Genomic DNA, 15,308 nt, shown 5'->3' with positions numbered 1-15,308 from the left:
TTATCATAGCTGCAGCGGGTAAAAAAAATACTCTACTCAATTTATGTTATATGCACATACATTTTCCACAAAGACACACGCTATCTACACCAATTACAGTACTGTAAGTTATGTGTCTGTGCTTACTCTACAGTGCAATAAAATTAACTACATGGGGAAGCTTTAATCAGCCCGTACTAAACCCAACTTCACATATAACGTTTTAATTAGTGGTCTGCCCACCGGCAGTCCCCATTAACCCCCACTGTTCCTAACAATTTCCAACTGTCATGCTCTTGCATTAATAAGAACCCACTGTCTCCACCTCTGCCTCTCTACAGTAAGTCCTCTGTCCCACTGTAGTCCTATATCTGAATCTCTCTCTCTCTCGCTGGCTGTACTTCATTAACCCAATGGAGCATAATAAGTGCTTATTTGTTATCAATTAACTCAAAGCCTGATGTGTGTCCCCGCTGTATTCATAACTAAAATCCAGTCAACTGCAGCAGAAGAACATCGAACCCAGAGGCAACATAATGCACAGTCAAAAGCCCCGCTATCAATATATTTTTTGATGCCTTCCACAAAAACTATCAGAAAACGATTTAGTGTCGAAATAACAAAAAAATGAAATACATACACGATAAACCCGTATAGAAGATGATTTGATCCTATGTCATAAATCAACGTGCAACACTTCAGGCCTCACGATCTGCCTGTTGAAAATCACTGTACTAATGGAATTAAAATTGATTATATGGACTACCTACAGAAAAAAATAAATCACCTGTCAAAGAAAATTAGAAAAAGACTGCAATCCATATGAATTAATATCTGCTCTAAGTGGTCGATGTCTTTCAGTAATCCATCATGTTAATTCCCTCAAAAGTAGAAAAGCAATATTGAATAAAGTGAACTCCTTGATTCTGGTGATATGATCAATCAGGGAAAATGGGAAACTCAATGACAAAAAATTAAACTAGTCTAGTCTGTGTTTATCATTTTTTTTGGCAGCTTCAGATACAATAATTATCCCAAATCCCAAAGGCTGTTTGGTTTTTGCTCTTTTCAACAGCTGGTCAAACGAGGGTTGGACAAAAGAAAGCATCCTTATGATTTATGAGAACAATAACAGCATTAAGCAAGGGAATCATTAGAGGTCCAGTCTTTCGTGAGAAACCATGTTAATAAGAGTTACTGTCCGAATGCCACAGTTAATGATGGAACAAGTTATTTTTGGAGTCTATGTTACTGAGCATAACCAACTCACCACTGGGTAAAACAACAGGTAGTAGAAAGACACATACAAGGTGATTCGTACACACACATTCATACACACTGCTAGACAGAAGGGCAAGCAGGACAATCTTGGTTTTTTTTTACCTTGCTGGAGAAAGGTCCAGGGATGAGCAATTTCAGCGCTTGTCTTTTCAGCTCTGTCAGCCTGGCATTGCAGTTCTCACACCATATCCCTCTTTCACTGCCAGGGGAACTTCCACTCCCTGAGGCTGGTGATCCGGTACCAAAACCTGGGGAGCCACCTAGAGAACCAGGCGATCCTGTCCCAATGCATGGAGATATGGTCCCCGGTGATCCAGAGAAGGACCCCGGTGAAGAGATTCCTGAGCCTGGGGATGGGGTTCCTGTGGAGCTTGGCATGGAGCCAGCACCCTCTGGGGCGGGGCGCGTGCTGGACCGGGTGGTTTCCTCATAGGGCTTTCTGTACCATGTGTCGGGGAAAAAGGAGGCAGATTTGGTCGGGGAAGTGTCAGGCATCTGTGAAAAATGTTTGAAAAAGAGGAAATTATTAGTAATGGCAGCATTCCCCATAGGTTTTGCAATTCCAGCGGCCTACTATTGTGCATACTGGCTAACTGGTATGGCTCACTGGGACAAATACATGGAACGGTGCCAACATTAATGTGGTTATTTCTTGTCATAGCAGAAAAACCAACACAAGTCAAAAGTTTGCCATGATAAAAAGCTATACAAGTCTGTCCACAAATCCATAACTCAAATGGTCATTCAGTTAAAACTCAGAAAACAGTAAGAAATATTAAACATTCCCTGCGATGGTGCTAGGGCCCCAAGCCCGGGCAGTCATCAGATAGGATGCTTCTATGAACAACTTAATAGGATCAAGTCAGATTCTGTGTGTAGACCTGTGTTATTTTTCCCTACTCAGACAGCCACATGTGAACATCAAATGAGCCGCAAGGAGTTGAAAATTAGATCTTTTGTGGCTGGGTAAATCCAGTCAGAGAGGAGAGACCCATTGATGTGGTGTTGGCTGGAGAGGTTGGGTACTTTAGCTACTGTACTGTCATCCCTCACAAGGGCTATAATAAGGCAGAAATGGGTAGGCTGATAGGTGGGAATGCTCAAGTCATCTCCAAGTGGAGAGGTTGGTATAATGTGAGCCAACCCGTGTTATAAATTAACATCAATAAGGCTGTAGCCATAAACAGTGACACAGGTGTGGGTGTAATACCCTATTTAGCTGCCAGGTCCTCAGTTAGTGGTAATTAAGAGATGTGGGAGATCTATCAGAGAAAATGCATGCCACTGTTGTGACACTAAGAGCACTAATGTGAAAAATGTGGTCTTCACCAAGCAATCGATCAGCAGCATGGACAGAAATCAAATGAGAGCTTCGTACTTACGTCAGCCTGACAGAGGTGAGCACACTAGAGTTTCCCTTTGAAAAGGGTGGGCGGTGTGAGATGAATTGCATGCAGCACTGAATGGACGATAAGTTTTTATGTTTAACAGGATTACAGGTAACAGAGGTGTGTCCACCTCTCGGCTACTGGAATGAATAACCTACCCCATATTTTCTGCTCCGGCTGCTCACAGACCTCTCCTTGGTCCCCGACAGTGAAGTCATGTTGGAGGTGAGAGAAGGGGGGAGGAGGAGAGGAGAGGAAAGGAGAAAAGAACCTCTGCTGCCGCTGCTGCTGCGTCACATTCAAAAAGAGACCACCCGGTCGATTTCAATTAACTACACGCCCCTGCAGATTGCCCTTCTCAATCTGGAGGCACCCTCACGCCACTTCCAAGTGGATGTGGCAACCGGTCACATCCCCATTCCGCCGCTAACAAACGAACAAAAATAAATAAATAAATAAATAAAACCGAAATGGTTTTGTTTTCTTCTCTCCAAGGGTTGCTGCTTTTGTAGAGAGAGCCCTCGAATCACTTGTAAAAAGCGGACTGAGGATTCACACAGGTCGTGCGTGAAGGCAGACCGCTCCCTGTCAGCAGAGTCAGCTCTGCGCTGAATGGGGGTCTCTGCTCAACAGCGCTCCGGACTGGCAGCGCGCTCAGCCCTGCCTCCCTCCATCAGCTCTGCGTCTGAGGCTGGCCAGCTGAAATAAAACAAAAACCAAAAAAAAAAACAAAAAAAAAAACGGGACAACTTCCAAACGCACGGCTCAAGTCTCATTGGCTGAAGACCAAGTCTCGACTCATTAGATCGAATAACATCTAGCTGGTGCAGACCACAGCTGAAAGGCGCCAGTCCCTCGCTGTTTGTAGTTTAAGTGTTACTACGCGCACCCTCCTGTTGACTTCCCGAGGCTCCGCACTCTGCTGAAGCCAGCAGTGGACTGAGGAAGGAGAGAGGCGCACATCTGGATAAGGGCGGGGCCGCCCAGCCCCTCAACGACCACAGGCCAATACACATCCAGAGGTTCCAGCTGAGTGGCAGGTGGACTGCTGCTTCTTTAGAGAATTGTCACAATACTTTAGGATGTCGTTATTAGGATAATCAGTTAATCTTAAAGCTAGAACCTGAGACACCTGTACGTAGGCCTACTATAATTTAAGGGGCACTTCCATGGCTGTAGCATTGAGGACACTGAGGTCTTGCACTACACAGTTAAAATAAACTAACACATGGGGTAATTTTAGACTGATTCCAGTATTGCTACATGGAATATCATTTAGTTAAGATACTTTCAGGCCAACGAAAACAAAAATATTAATCATTTCCCTGCTGGAATTTGATTCCTGGCAGTCTTGAAAACAGCATTTAGACCTTTATGTCAAAATTTAGACACATTTGCAGAAAATATCACCTAATTAACAGTCAACTGAATGAATGAAATTCGGGAAAACCCACACAACTAAAACATTTAACATTTTAGGATCCAGGGGGCTGCATTGGTGTATCATGGCCTCGTAGTTTATAAAATCCTGGCTAAACCTCTGGGAACTTCTTTTAATGAAGTAGGGTACTGATATATGAAAAGCGCCCTGAAACCTCTGCATTAACTTCTAAACTTCTGATGGAGGAGACACCCCTGTATGAACTCACTTAAGGAACCATTGTATTGCAATGGAGAGCAGTATATAAGTGGCTACACAGTGCCCCCTGCTGTTGTCACAAAGTTATTGCTGGAGACATACAGCTGAGAGAGCAAATGGCATCTCGAGACCGCTTGAAAAATGTTTATGGTGATGGTGCCATTTTTTTCAGATTTCTATCTGAATTTATAGAAATTTCAACTGTTACGGTTTGCAGCATTAAGGAATATCAAATCTTGTGTGAAATTTTAAAAAGGCCACATAAAATGTTAATGTCACACAAACTATATTGCAGAAATACATACAGAAATTTGTTGGTTTGTTTGTTTGTTTTCTGCACTTAAGTAACCCTCTACTAGTGATCAGTTTATTAGGTAGACCTGGATAAAACTACGTCAGTCCAATCCAACAGTACTGTAATAAATCCCAGTTTATATTGTTCAGTTTCTCTTGAAACCTTTTTAGACGGGAGATGATCAAACTGCATGATCATTTTGGAGGATGTAGTTTATGGTGCTGTTAATTTGTGTAGCATTACACCGACAGATTTTTCTATTATTTTGTCCACACGACTAGTATCACTGAGGGTAGGCGGTACAATAGCAACATATCTTTGTATAATGCAATACAGTTTAACCGCGCCACAAACAACATCCTAGTAGTTTTATCTATGTGTGCCTAATAAACTGGCTACTGAGTGCAAATAATGTTCATAAGACAGTTTTGCTTGGCCGCTGCATTTGTAGATGTTGACTGAATTGACATGAAGAAAATTTGGCAAAGACTGGTATATAGTTATTTGTAAGAGTGGCAGAAGGAATGGGAGGCAAAAAAAAAAAAAAAAAGGCATCACAGAAAAAAGGTTGTTGAAACACGGTGATATAGTATCTGGCATATAGGACACAGTAAGACTTAAGCATGTAGTTTTAACTCTACACTGCATTAACAGAAAATAGGTCTTCAAATATTTGTCTTTTCGATTTTGTGAAAACCAGTAGCCTACTGTTTGATGTAAAACAGATGCATTTTATTGCAAAGTCAAAGTTAGACGACAGGCAGGAATGGAGCTTGAGAGGGCTAGGCATAGGTGGAGAGAAAACAAAACAGAGGTAAGGTGGCAGCTGCTTCTTTCTTGCAAAAAAAACGAACAAACGACGACCTGTGGTTTCGGCTCTAAACCTCCATTTATGACCAGTGGTCAGATGATTCTACGCACTCCAGTACAGTAGGTGGCAGTACTCGTCTTTAGTACTGGTTTACGAGCCTTGAGTACTGCCAACAACAAGGTAGTAGTAGTCTCTGCTCGCAGAGGAACTGTGTGTGCTTGTTGGTTTCACTACACTAAACATTTAAACACTTTATCGCAAATTGGAAGTCTTTTTTTTTTTAGTCCGCGAGAAACAACGTTGTTTAGCAGTGAATCTCTGCAGGCGCGGTGATACCCTAAGTCCTCACTACACTGAAGTTGGTAGTTAACTATCCAAACAGTAGGCTGAATTTAAGATTTTTAAGGTGAGTGGCTAGTTTTACATCAGTTACTATTTCGTTTTGGCCGAGGTAAAACTTGTCAGTCACTCGCATGGTTTCACCTCCTAGTTTTGGAGACGTACATGTCCCTTACTGCTGCACTGAATGTTTTTCTTGTGCCTGACGTTAGTGTTTGTGGGTTGCGCTGAGTAACAGATGTAGCTGACACAAAACTTGCATTAAGATTCGTGCAAACCTAACTCTGAAGGACGTCTTCTTGTTTGTTATGTCACGCTGTGGGCTAAGCAATAAACAACAGTCGCTGTTTTCAGTGCTCGAGATTTTTGTGGGTGTTTACTAGCACGCTAAAGTGAAAAGTAAACGATGTCGTGTTTACTTGTTTGCTAGCAGCCCGTTAGCGTTAAGTTGTCTTGCCTCTGTCCAGCTACCGTGTTAGCCCGCAGCTCATGTCGTAGTGTGTTCCACTGCATCACTTGAAACATTTAACCTTGCTGTTGCGGTGGTTTAGCTTGGTGTTTTCGCGTGTGTGTGATATTGATGGCGTTATAAATTGCTGCACACTTTAATGCTAGGTCTTCTGTGAAAACATGAGCTGAACTGTTGAACTTTCTTGCAGTAACGTCGCGGGGGGTGCACCCTTGTATATCTGATGTTTATCTTCGACGCAAGCAAATTACTTTCTAACGCCATAACAACATAACTAAGTCGGTGAGTTGGTTTTTAAATGTACGAGGCATGTTTTGATCCTGTTTCCGTGGCAACGGGCTTTCCCGTACGTTCATTTTACCTGGCGTAAGAAGATGTAAATAATGAACGCAGTGTGAAAGTGACATTCCCTTCACTGTCGACATGGCCTAACGCTAGCGCGAAAGTACAGTTTACTAGGTAGGGCAAACAGGCCCAACAGTATTTCCTATATTTCTCGTTCCTGTCACACAGCCGGTAATCCTCTCACCTGTCTGTCAGGCCCTAGGGCCAGCGCAGGAGACTCACATACCCAGGTGAAGGAAATCTGCCCTGATAAATCTCACATCTTGATACTTCAATAGACTTCTGAACCAATGAGCTCAAGGGAAATCTCTCCAGCGAGAGGACTACGCCAACAATGAAAGGTAACCCAACATATAATCTTATTCACTTTCTGATTTTTGTAAGCAATTAAAATGCTTTTGGTACTCTGCTAAATCTGGGTAAGAAGCAACATCAAATGACAGTGGAAATACGACTATGAATGATCTTTCAGGTGGACCGCGGAAAGCAAGAAAAAGGGAACCTAAGAGGACTCCAGCAAATAAAGTCACCTCAGACACTGTTTCATCTCCAGTCACAGAGGAATCAAATGCTGTGCCAGGCAGTGATTTTGCCATTTTTAACCAGTCCTCAGCATGTTCCTTAACAAGTACTCCAAAAAGAAGCAGGAGACAAACAAGACAGACACAGGAAGTCTGTTGGCCCCCCACACAAGTACACAGCACCTCCACTGACAACCTGTCCAATATCTCAAAGTCCCCTCCTGGAACAAAACAAGCAGAGCTAGAATACACTGAAGTCATCACTCAATTAAAGGTGTTTGATAATTTTTTTTTACTGATAAATATTGTTTCTGTATTTTGACCCCAGAGATGATATTGAACTCCTTTAACATCTGTTTTGTTGTAGACATCAGAGGTAGATTCACCATGCTGCGAATCAAAAAATCAAAGAAAATGCAACAGGCGTCATGCTACCCAGCCAAGACAAGTCAGAAAAAGGGTGACGAAAGAGCAAACGCAGACCTGCAGTAAAACCAATGGACTACAAGCCAAGTGCCGGCGCAGCAAGAGGCTGCAGATTGAGAGAGGGAATTTACCGAGGGATACCAATTCTCGGTCATCCAAACGCTCTAGACCAAGATTTGAACTTAAGACGCCTGATGGAGCAGAGCAAGGTAGTGTCTCCTTACTGTTCGTCTCATGCGGAGACAACATGATGCTTTTAAGACATGGTGTGTTGTAGGAAGTCATCACCTCCTCATTCTAGCGTATAATAAATTGTGCACAATCACAAGTTTTACAAAATCCGTCTTAAAAATGTTATGCTCTGTATGGACTCATTTTTGTTAGGCTAGTAACTACTGCTGATAGATAATCTCCCATTATAAATCTTTTAGGTGAGTAAAATGATCTGCTCTAATTCTGTATTATTGCTTTTCCTCTACATCCCCCACCCACCAAAAAGATGAGTCTTTGCTGTCTTCAGATCTATCAATAGAGCTGAGTCACCATGAGGAACAGCTGCCATCTTTGTTTTTCCAGGAAGATGAGGGAAGTGATGAGGAAGAGGAGGAGCTACCAAGTTTCCTGATGCAGATGGACAAAAGTGAGAGAGACTGCAGTGACTGAATGCAGATAACCTCTACAAGGACTAAATATGGACTGGACTATGTATACATGCTGTATATTTTAAGTGGATTGTTTGTACTATTGTGTTTCAGAGCCCCCCTCCATTACAGAAGGGGCATTTGTGTGGTACAAATTTAGAAGTTATCCATTCTGGCCTGCATTGGTGAGTGCAAAAACCTGCATGGATCATGGGTTTCGCATTAGCACACGCTTTTATAAAAGTTTTTTGATGGAACAATGCACAATTTCTCACTAAGATTTTTGCCTACATCCAGAGAATCAGCAATTCCTCACATTAGAGAGGCTTGAGCTAGTAAATTCCTAGCTCTAATGGTTTTAAAATGTTAACTATATTTCTCTGCAGGTAAAAAGTGTGAACCGTAAGCAGAAAAAAGCCAGCATCATGTTCATTGATGACCCAATGATTCACAAAAAGAAAGGGTAGGAAATAAAATGTATTTTCTCACTGCTCTGTTGATTAATGCCTCTGCACTTTTAAAGTGTATATGATTGCACTATAGGCTGTGAGGGTCCCTAGGCCATAGAGAGTCTCTGCGGGTCACAATTTCTGATCCTGAAGACAGCGTGTGGCTTTTGGGGATAGCCAACAGTGGTGTCTAAAAATGAGTTAAAATGAATGCAGGTCATGTAGCCATCCTGTGAAACTAGATGTTGCAGTAAAAAACCCCTCACAGTCTGATGTGATGTCATTAAACCTGGCTGCACAAATCCAGATAGTTAAACAAAACATTACTGAGCAAATTGCAGTTAATGTTTAAATCATCAGGAATTTAGTTTTACTTGTATGTTTTTGTTCTTGAAGGTTTTCTGTGGCTCTGAAAACCCTGAAGCCTTTGGACTGTACAGAAACTGATGAGCTGGTGGTAAGAGTTGCTCAGAAATTATACACTGGATTTTCTGAAAACAGTATTTTTCTGACATAGTGGCAGACTATCTCTGTCTCTCATATTGGTTTTGTCATAGTGCAAAGCCAAAGAAAAGTATGATACTGCAATTGAGTGGTCCATGGAGCTCATAGCAGACTACAGAATACGGATTGGTAAGTATTGTCCATTTGATGCTTATGCAGACAGAAACAGATGTAGGACACTCCCATATTTACATATTATTATATTATTATACATTATATTTACATGCATTTTATGGAAACAGTGTTGTTCTGATATTGTAGAATTAATTGCTTAATTAATCATGTTTTGTCTTTGTAGCGTGTGGCTCATTTTCTGGCTCCTTCATTGAGTACTTTGCTCATGACATGAGTAAGTTTTGTTATATGACATTCATTAACATGGCACCACAGAATATTAGGCTTCTTGAGTACATTTGCAGCCCCACTTGGTCCTGGCAATGCTCTTTACTGTTTGTTTTTAACTATTCCAGGCTATCCAGTGAGGAGGAAGTACCCGCTGGCAGCCTCAGAGAGACTGACCATCACCAGTGATACAATAATGGAGGAGCTGTGTGACAGTCATATGGAGGACTCCTTTAGTGACCAGCAGAGGGAGGTCAGCAGGAGTTCAAAGAGGCTGCTGCCAGACCGGACTCATGCCGCCCACAACCGTGCTAATGAGAAGCTTGTACATTTTATCGTCAAGCAGCGCATGGTGGAAGGACGTCTTCTGGTAGGCTTTATAAAGCCTCTTGTATTGCTGTAGTAGTTCTTGCATTAAGCAAATACTTTCTCAATACACTTTAATCCAGATTCATGTTGGTAATGCTTCCCTTCAGAAACATTTTGGTACGCCTAGCAGTGGCTTGGCCATTCAAATTTGTGTACTGTGAAAAAGTATTATTATCACTGGATGTTTTGCATGGACGTATACTCCAGCCAGGTGCCATTCGTTACAGTTTATAACACTGTCAGTGCTATTTTATTTGATGAGATGAACCAGTTCTACATGTTTAACTATCACCAATGATTTGAAGGAATCAATCAAATTAATTTTTCAGTGTCCCACCAATGTTTTTCATGTAATGAGAAACACAATCGGGCTTTTTCATTCTTAGTTTTACAAAATTAAACACTGAACATTATTAAGCCTTTTTGACTCTTATTAACAGAAAAAAAAATCTTTGATGTGAAAGCAAAAACAAATGGATCTTAATTAACAACAAATATTATGCACATAAATATACAAATATATCACATAAAAAAATCCATAAGTAGAGATCGCTTGCATGAAATCAAGGTGTGACCCATGGTTTTTCGGTAAAACTGCTGTAAAACAACTGTTACAGGAAGGTGGTCAGTCCGTTGCCTGGTAAAAACTACATCATGAAAGTCAAGACAACATTCCAGACCCATTGTACCGATTTAAGAAAAGTATCAATGATAAATTCTGAAGGCACTTAATAATTACACAGATTACATTTAAGGTCTATCATAAATCCACCAGAACAGGCCATCTTAAAAAAAAACTAGATGTCCATGTCAGTAGGGCAAGTGATGGAGGCCACAACGAGTGTCCTGAGTGTTGACCTCAGTCAAGTCAGGAGGTTTCGGCAAATTCCAAATATCTGTTCACTCCCAACAAATGTGTAACTGGCAAGAGCTCAACCAGTTTTGCAAAGACAAACAGGTGCACCCAGGTGTACAAAGCTGAAACAAACAGAGACATGGGTGAATATTTATGAAAGCAATACATTTGTTTTAGATTTCTACATATGTTCATTCATTTTTTATTTGACATAGGAGTCTCTGCTATCGATGCGTGCAAGAGAAACTAATGACATCCTCTGTGAGATTTTTAAAAAACCAAATGTGGTTAATATATTCATAGGCATATACATGTATGTCAGACTAAAAAAGGACATGCTAGATAATAAATCCACCCTTACCATATCACTCTCCTTACAGGCTGTGATCCGTGGGCAGCAGCAGTCCAGATGGCTTCGCTCTTTTCTGAGTGCCAATCGAAGACGGGTGGTGAACACATACCTGGAAGATGACCAGCAGTTGGACCAGGTCTATAGGTACCTAAACGAGCTCCACTCGACAGCCATAGCCACCGATACCTGCCTCGCTGAGGTGAAATCCTCGGAACGTGTCCCTTTTGTCCTAGATGTGCTTCTTCCTGAGGTGAGCTTAAGCTTTCATCAGCGCTCATTTGTGTTATATTTGTCTATTATAGTAGCTTATGGTGTGTTTCCTGATGTGCAGTTCACAGTGTTGTTGCAGGTGTTGTAAAATCATTGTCTTTCTGTCCAGGCCATTATCTATGCCATAGCTGGGGTGGACAATGTCTCAGTAAAAAAGGCAGAGGAAAAGTACCTAAAAGGACGATGTATAAGCAACAGGTAAGAGTTTGAATTAAACCATTAAAGGAACCATTTTTACATTAAATACTGCATATGATCAATGACTGTATTTTTTTCTTTTTTTTCCAGAGAAAGACAGGAGTTTGACTTGATGATTGAACAGCAGATAAGGAAAAAATCACAGCATCAGAACACTGCACTTACGTCATTCCCTGACCCCATCAATTAGAAGACTGAGTGTTTTTGTATTGTTCTTTTTTTTTTTTTTTTTTTTTTTTGGCAATGTAGTCATATCTATGTGCCTTGAAATCCATGATAAATCACAGCGCACTTACTCGGCTCTCCTTTGCGTTTTTTTAACACACTGTACATGTACAGACGGGTGACAAATTAATGGAAAAAACCTGAATAAATGAGTAGAGAAACAGGATAACAATGCCCCCACCCGTAGGGCATGAAGGGTCACTGAATGGTTTAATGAGTATGAAAATGATGTGAATCATATGCTATGGCCTTCGCAGTCACCAGACCTCGAAGCAACTGAACACCTACGGGAGATTTTGGACTGACGTGTAAAGACAGCGCTCTCCACCACCATCATCGAAACACCAAATGAGGGAATATCTTTTGGTAGAATGGGGTTCATCCCTCCAGCAGAGTTCCAAAGACTTGAAGGTTCAAGGCCAAGGAGCATTGAAGCTGTTCTGGCAACATGTGGTGGCCTAACCCCTGACTAAGACACTTTGTGTTGGTTTTTCCTTTAATTTGTCACCCATCTGTTAGTACTGGATTTTAATCTTAAAAGCTGTTCAAAATGTGAATCAAAGAGGATGGCTTCAAAATTTCGGCAGTAATATTGATAAAAATGTTCTAAATACCTAGCTTTAGCTCATCACTCTTAGTTGACAGTATATATGCTGCTGAATTCCTCACAGTGCTCAGTCTTTTACATGAATTAACTGTTGAATGTGTATGCTTGTGTGCTTGTTTTATAAAAAATACATTTTTCATAAACCACTTAGTCCAATAGCAAATGCTTTCTCATAGCAAAGGATGGACAAGTGCCAAATAAAAAAACAGACCTTTCAATACAAGTCATCATCTTAACATGATACCCCAGGTGATGCATGAACCCAGTTGCAAAGCCACCAGGGGGTCTCAAGAAAAAAAAAAAAAGAGCCGTCGGGCCCCCTTTTTACATATTGAAAGAATGGCTGTCAACCCAGACATTTATTTATAACTCATTCTGTACCTTTTCAGATAAGGAAATTAGTCTAAAAATGTCTGTATTTATGCATGATTAATTAGTGTATTGAACTTTTCCCATGGAGAGTATATTGTAATTGCATGAAAATTGTGAGGCCATGGCTGTTCCTGACTTCTGAGATTGCCAAGTATTGTTAAAAAGGAATTGCTTATTTTTCATAAAACAAAAACTTCTTCCGATGACTGAGTCCTCGTACATTAAGGATTACTGTACGGCCATTGAAACTCTTTCAATTGCATTAACATCTTTCTCTCTTTCCACGGCATCTCCCGTGCTAGAATTGAAATGAAGTTGTTGCTTTCTGTGACTGACTAGCATTACGTCAATCTAGTCCTTGCTGAAGAGATTTGGGTCCTTCTCGGGTTATAAAGTGAATCTTCTGACTGCTATAAATTCATTGGCTTTGTTACTTAAACAATCTGATATTAATTTCAAACTCAGCTTGTCAGGGTTTATATATCTAGGGAAATTTCTTACCCTTGGTCACCAAGGTCAAGGCAGACTTCCATAGTTGGAACTCCTTGCCTTTATCACTGATAAATAGAATTAATGGGGTAAAAATGAATGTCTTGCCTAGATTTCTCTTTGTTTCACTGTATACCTTTGTTTTTGCCCAAATGTTTTTTTCTAATCTGTGGACCAAATTGTTACCACCTTTTTGTGCGGTGGGAAGGCACCCAGGGTGAGGAAATCATCATTGTAAAAATTTAAATTCAGTGCCAGACTTTCCTCACCCAATTTTCTGCTCCACTATTGGTCAGCACATATTCACAAATTGAGTTATTGGCTTCAGTCTCCTGGGTTGTTATGTCGTAGGTTGGAGGTTCCTCATCTTCCCTGATGGCCCTGCTCATCTCCTCCGTACCAATCAGCTCTCTGGCTTTAAAAGTAGCCCTGTTGTGCTGTCTACCCTTAGGATTTGGTTTCAATTCAGACATCATTTTAAGTTTATGTCAGCCTCCATCCTGATGTCTTGGTGATGCCTGATCACCTATTTCCCCACATCACTCATGGTTTCCCATTACATGTTGTGGCAGAGTTGAAGCATTAAGCTTTTTAGAGACCTTTAAAAAGATGGCACTTTTTCTAACTTCTCAGATCTATCCACAGATTTTAATTTGCTTACATCCCACTTGTTCCATTTCTTTCAATTTAGAAAATGTGCCTCCTCTGTTTTTCCATGCTGCACTTCCCTCCCAACTAACTAGCCATGGGATCACTTTTTCTACCCTAAAATCCCATCAGAAATCCTTCATATCCAGGATATGGTATATGAACAACCATTGGCTTTCGATGGTCATTCTGTTGCCAGACCTAGAACTGCTTGGGAGCAGGAACCGGGGATAGATTTCTTGGATCAAATGTGGGATGAAGCTGTGTACAGTGTATGTTATAGTACGCCTTGTGCAAGACTACGACTTATGCAATTCAAGGTATAACACAGTTCTGTTTTCAAAATCTTGACCATCTGAAATCTATCCAAATATTGCATGTGACAGATGTCACACTTCCTCTTGTAACCTGAGCCATATGTTTTTCTTTTGTCCTGGGCTACGCACCAAAAAATCTGGAGTGATAACAGTGACAGAGACAATGTTTTGGTGCTTCTTTGTCACGGCCCTCTTTAAGGCCCCTGGGGATGTTCCTGTCATAACAAAAATGGGAAATACTTGTAATTCTATACTTGCGAGTTCATTTTTGTATCCCTAATATAAAGATTACTTAAAAAAAGAATGCTTCAGGTTTGAAGTTGAACAAGACGGCTCGAACAGAAAAAGGATCTACTTCCAGTTCCATACATTCCAAAATATTGTGATTATAAGATTAAAAAAAAAAAAGACAACAACTCTCCATTCTGCTACTATTTTCTCTGACTGCTTTAACTACTGCCTGTGTAACACAATACCATCCCAAATGGTAAGAAACAAAACTCTTCTCATCTACTTCTGCACTAGATGCTCCATAGGCTGTACCAGAAATGTTTTTTGTTTATTTTATTTTTGGTGGCATTGTTATAATTCAACACTCAGTACTTGTGCTGATGTTGCTGCAGAACTTCCTTCCTTTTTCTCATACATATTTTTAATATTATTTCTCATACAGTGCAATGTAAAAGTGCCACTTGCATCAATTTTTTTTCACTACAGAGGCATTTTGGGTAGTGTCATCATCACACATTCACAATTGCATCCACACTGATCATGTGAACCATAAGAAGAAATTGCCAGTGGTAAATAAATGGCCTAATAAAAATCTAAAGTTCTGTCCTACTTCCATGCTGCCTTCCTTTCCACAGTGCATCAGGTCATAGAGGCTTTCTTTTATTGATCTCCCTGAAAAGCTGAAACTTAACATTGATGACAATGGTGCGGTAATTCTGAACTTTTATGTTTGTTGAGCAATGTGATGATGTAAGGACTACTGCTGGGAGTGGACCTTCGCTACTGGGTTGTGCTTGTGCAAAATAAAACCACATCCTTTATGAGGTTACACTGTTATCTAACTTTATATTCCTACAGAAGAAGGAGTTGCAAATTAAGTAAATTCCCCGTCTTAAATTACAACGAGGAAGCTACAGAAAAGGCAAAAGATTTGGCTATTTTTTC

General features: G+C 40.7%; 2 protein-coding genes across 5 annotated transcripts in view; one reads left to right on the top strand and one right to left on the bottom strand.

Annotated features, from left to right (window-relative positions):
• Positions 1-2,870, bottom strand: part of kif26ba (kinesin family member 26Ba) — an 82,344-nt gene extending 79,474 nt beyond the window's left edge. The window contains exons 1-2 of the mRNA XM_040130235.1: positions 2,807-2,870; positions 1,363-1,755 (exon numbers count right to left, since the gene is read on the bottom strand). Of these exons, the coding sequence (XP_039986169.1) occupies positions 1,363-1,755; positions 2,807-2,866 (453 nt within the window). The 5' untranslated portion in view covers positions 2,867-2,870. The remainder of the gene's footprint in view (positions 1-1,362; positions 1,756-2,806) is intronic.
• A 2,690-nt stretch (positions 2,871-5,560) lies between these two features.
• On the top strand, positions 5,561-14,920 carry si:dkey-127k13.1 (PWWP domain-containing DNA repair factor 3B). Of its 4 annotated transcripts, XM_040136522.1 has the most exons (15): positions 5,561-5,799; positions 6,392-6,483; positions 6,742-6,887; positions 7,019-7,341; positions 7,435-7,702; positions 7,993-8,133; positions 8,249-8,319; positions 8,521-8,597; positions 8,980-9,040; positions 9,141-9,216; positions 9,386-9,436; positions 9,558-9,799; positions 11,035-11,256; positions 11,386-11,474; positions 11,565-14,920. In XM_040136522.1, the coding sequence occupies exons 3-15, from the start codon at positions 6,881-6,883 to the stop codon at positions 11,662-11,664; spliced, it is 1,728 nt and encodes a 575-aa protein (XP_039992456.1). In that variant the 5' UTR covers positions 5,561-5,799; positions 6,392-6,483; positions 6,742-6,880; the 3' UTR covers positions 11,665-14,920. The 4 variants fall into 4 exon arrangements, with proteins under 4 accessions (XP_039992456.1, XP_039992447.1, XP_039992465.1 ...); XM_040136513.1 differs by lacking the exon at positions 6,392-6,483; XM_040136531.1 differs by lacking the exon at positions 6,392-6,483 and having other exon boundaries at positions 6,715-6,887.
• Positions 14,921-15,308: the final 388 nt, after the last annotated feature.

The sequence above is a fragment of the Xiphias gladius genome, chromosome 1 (genome assembly GCF_016859285.1).
Source record: "Xiphias gladius isolate SHS-SW01 ecotype Sanya breed wild chromosome 1, ASM1685928v1, whole genome shotgun sequence".
Classification (NCBI taxonomy): domain Eukaryota; kingdom Metazoa; phylum Chordata; class Actinopteri; order Istiophoriformes; family Xiphiidae; genus Xiphias; species Xiphias gladius.
The sequence above is the reverse complement of the archived record's forward strand: the minus strand, read 5'-3'. Positions and strand labels throughout refer to the sequence as shown.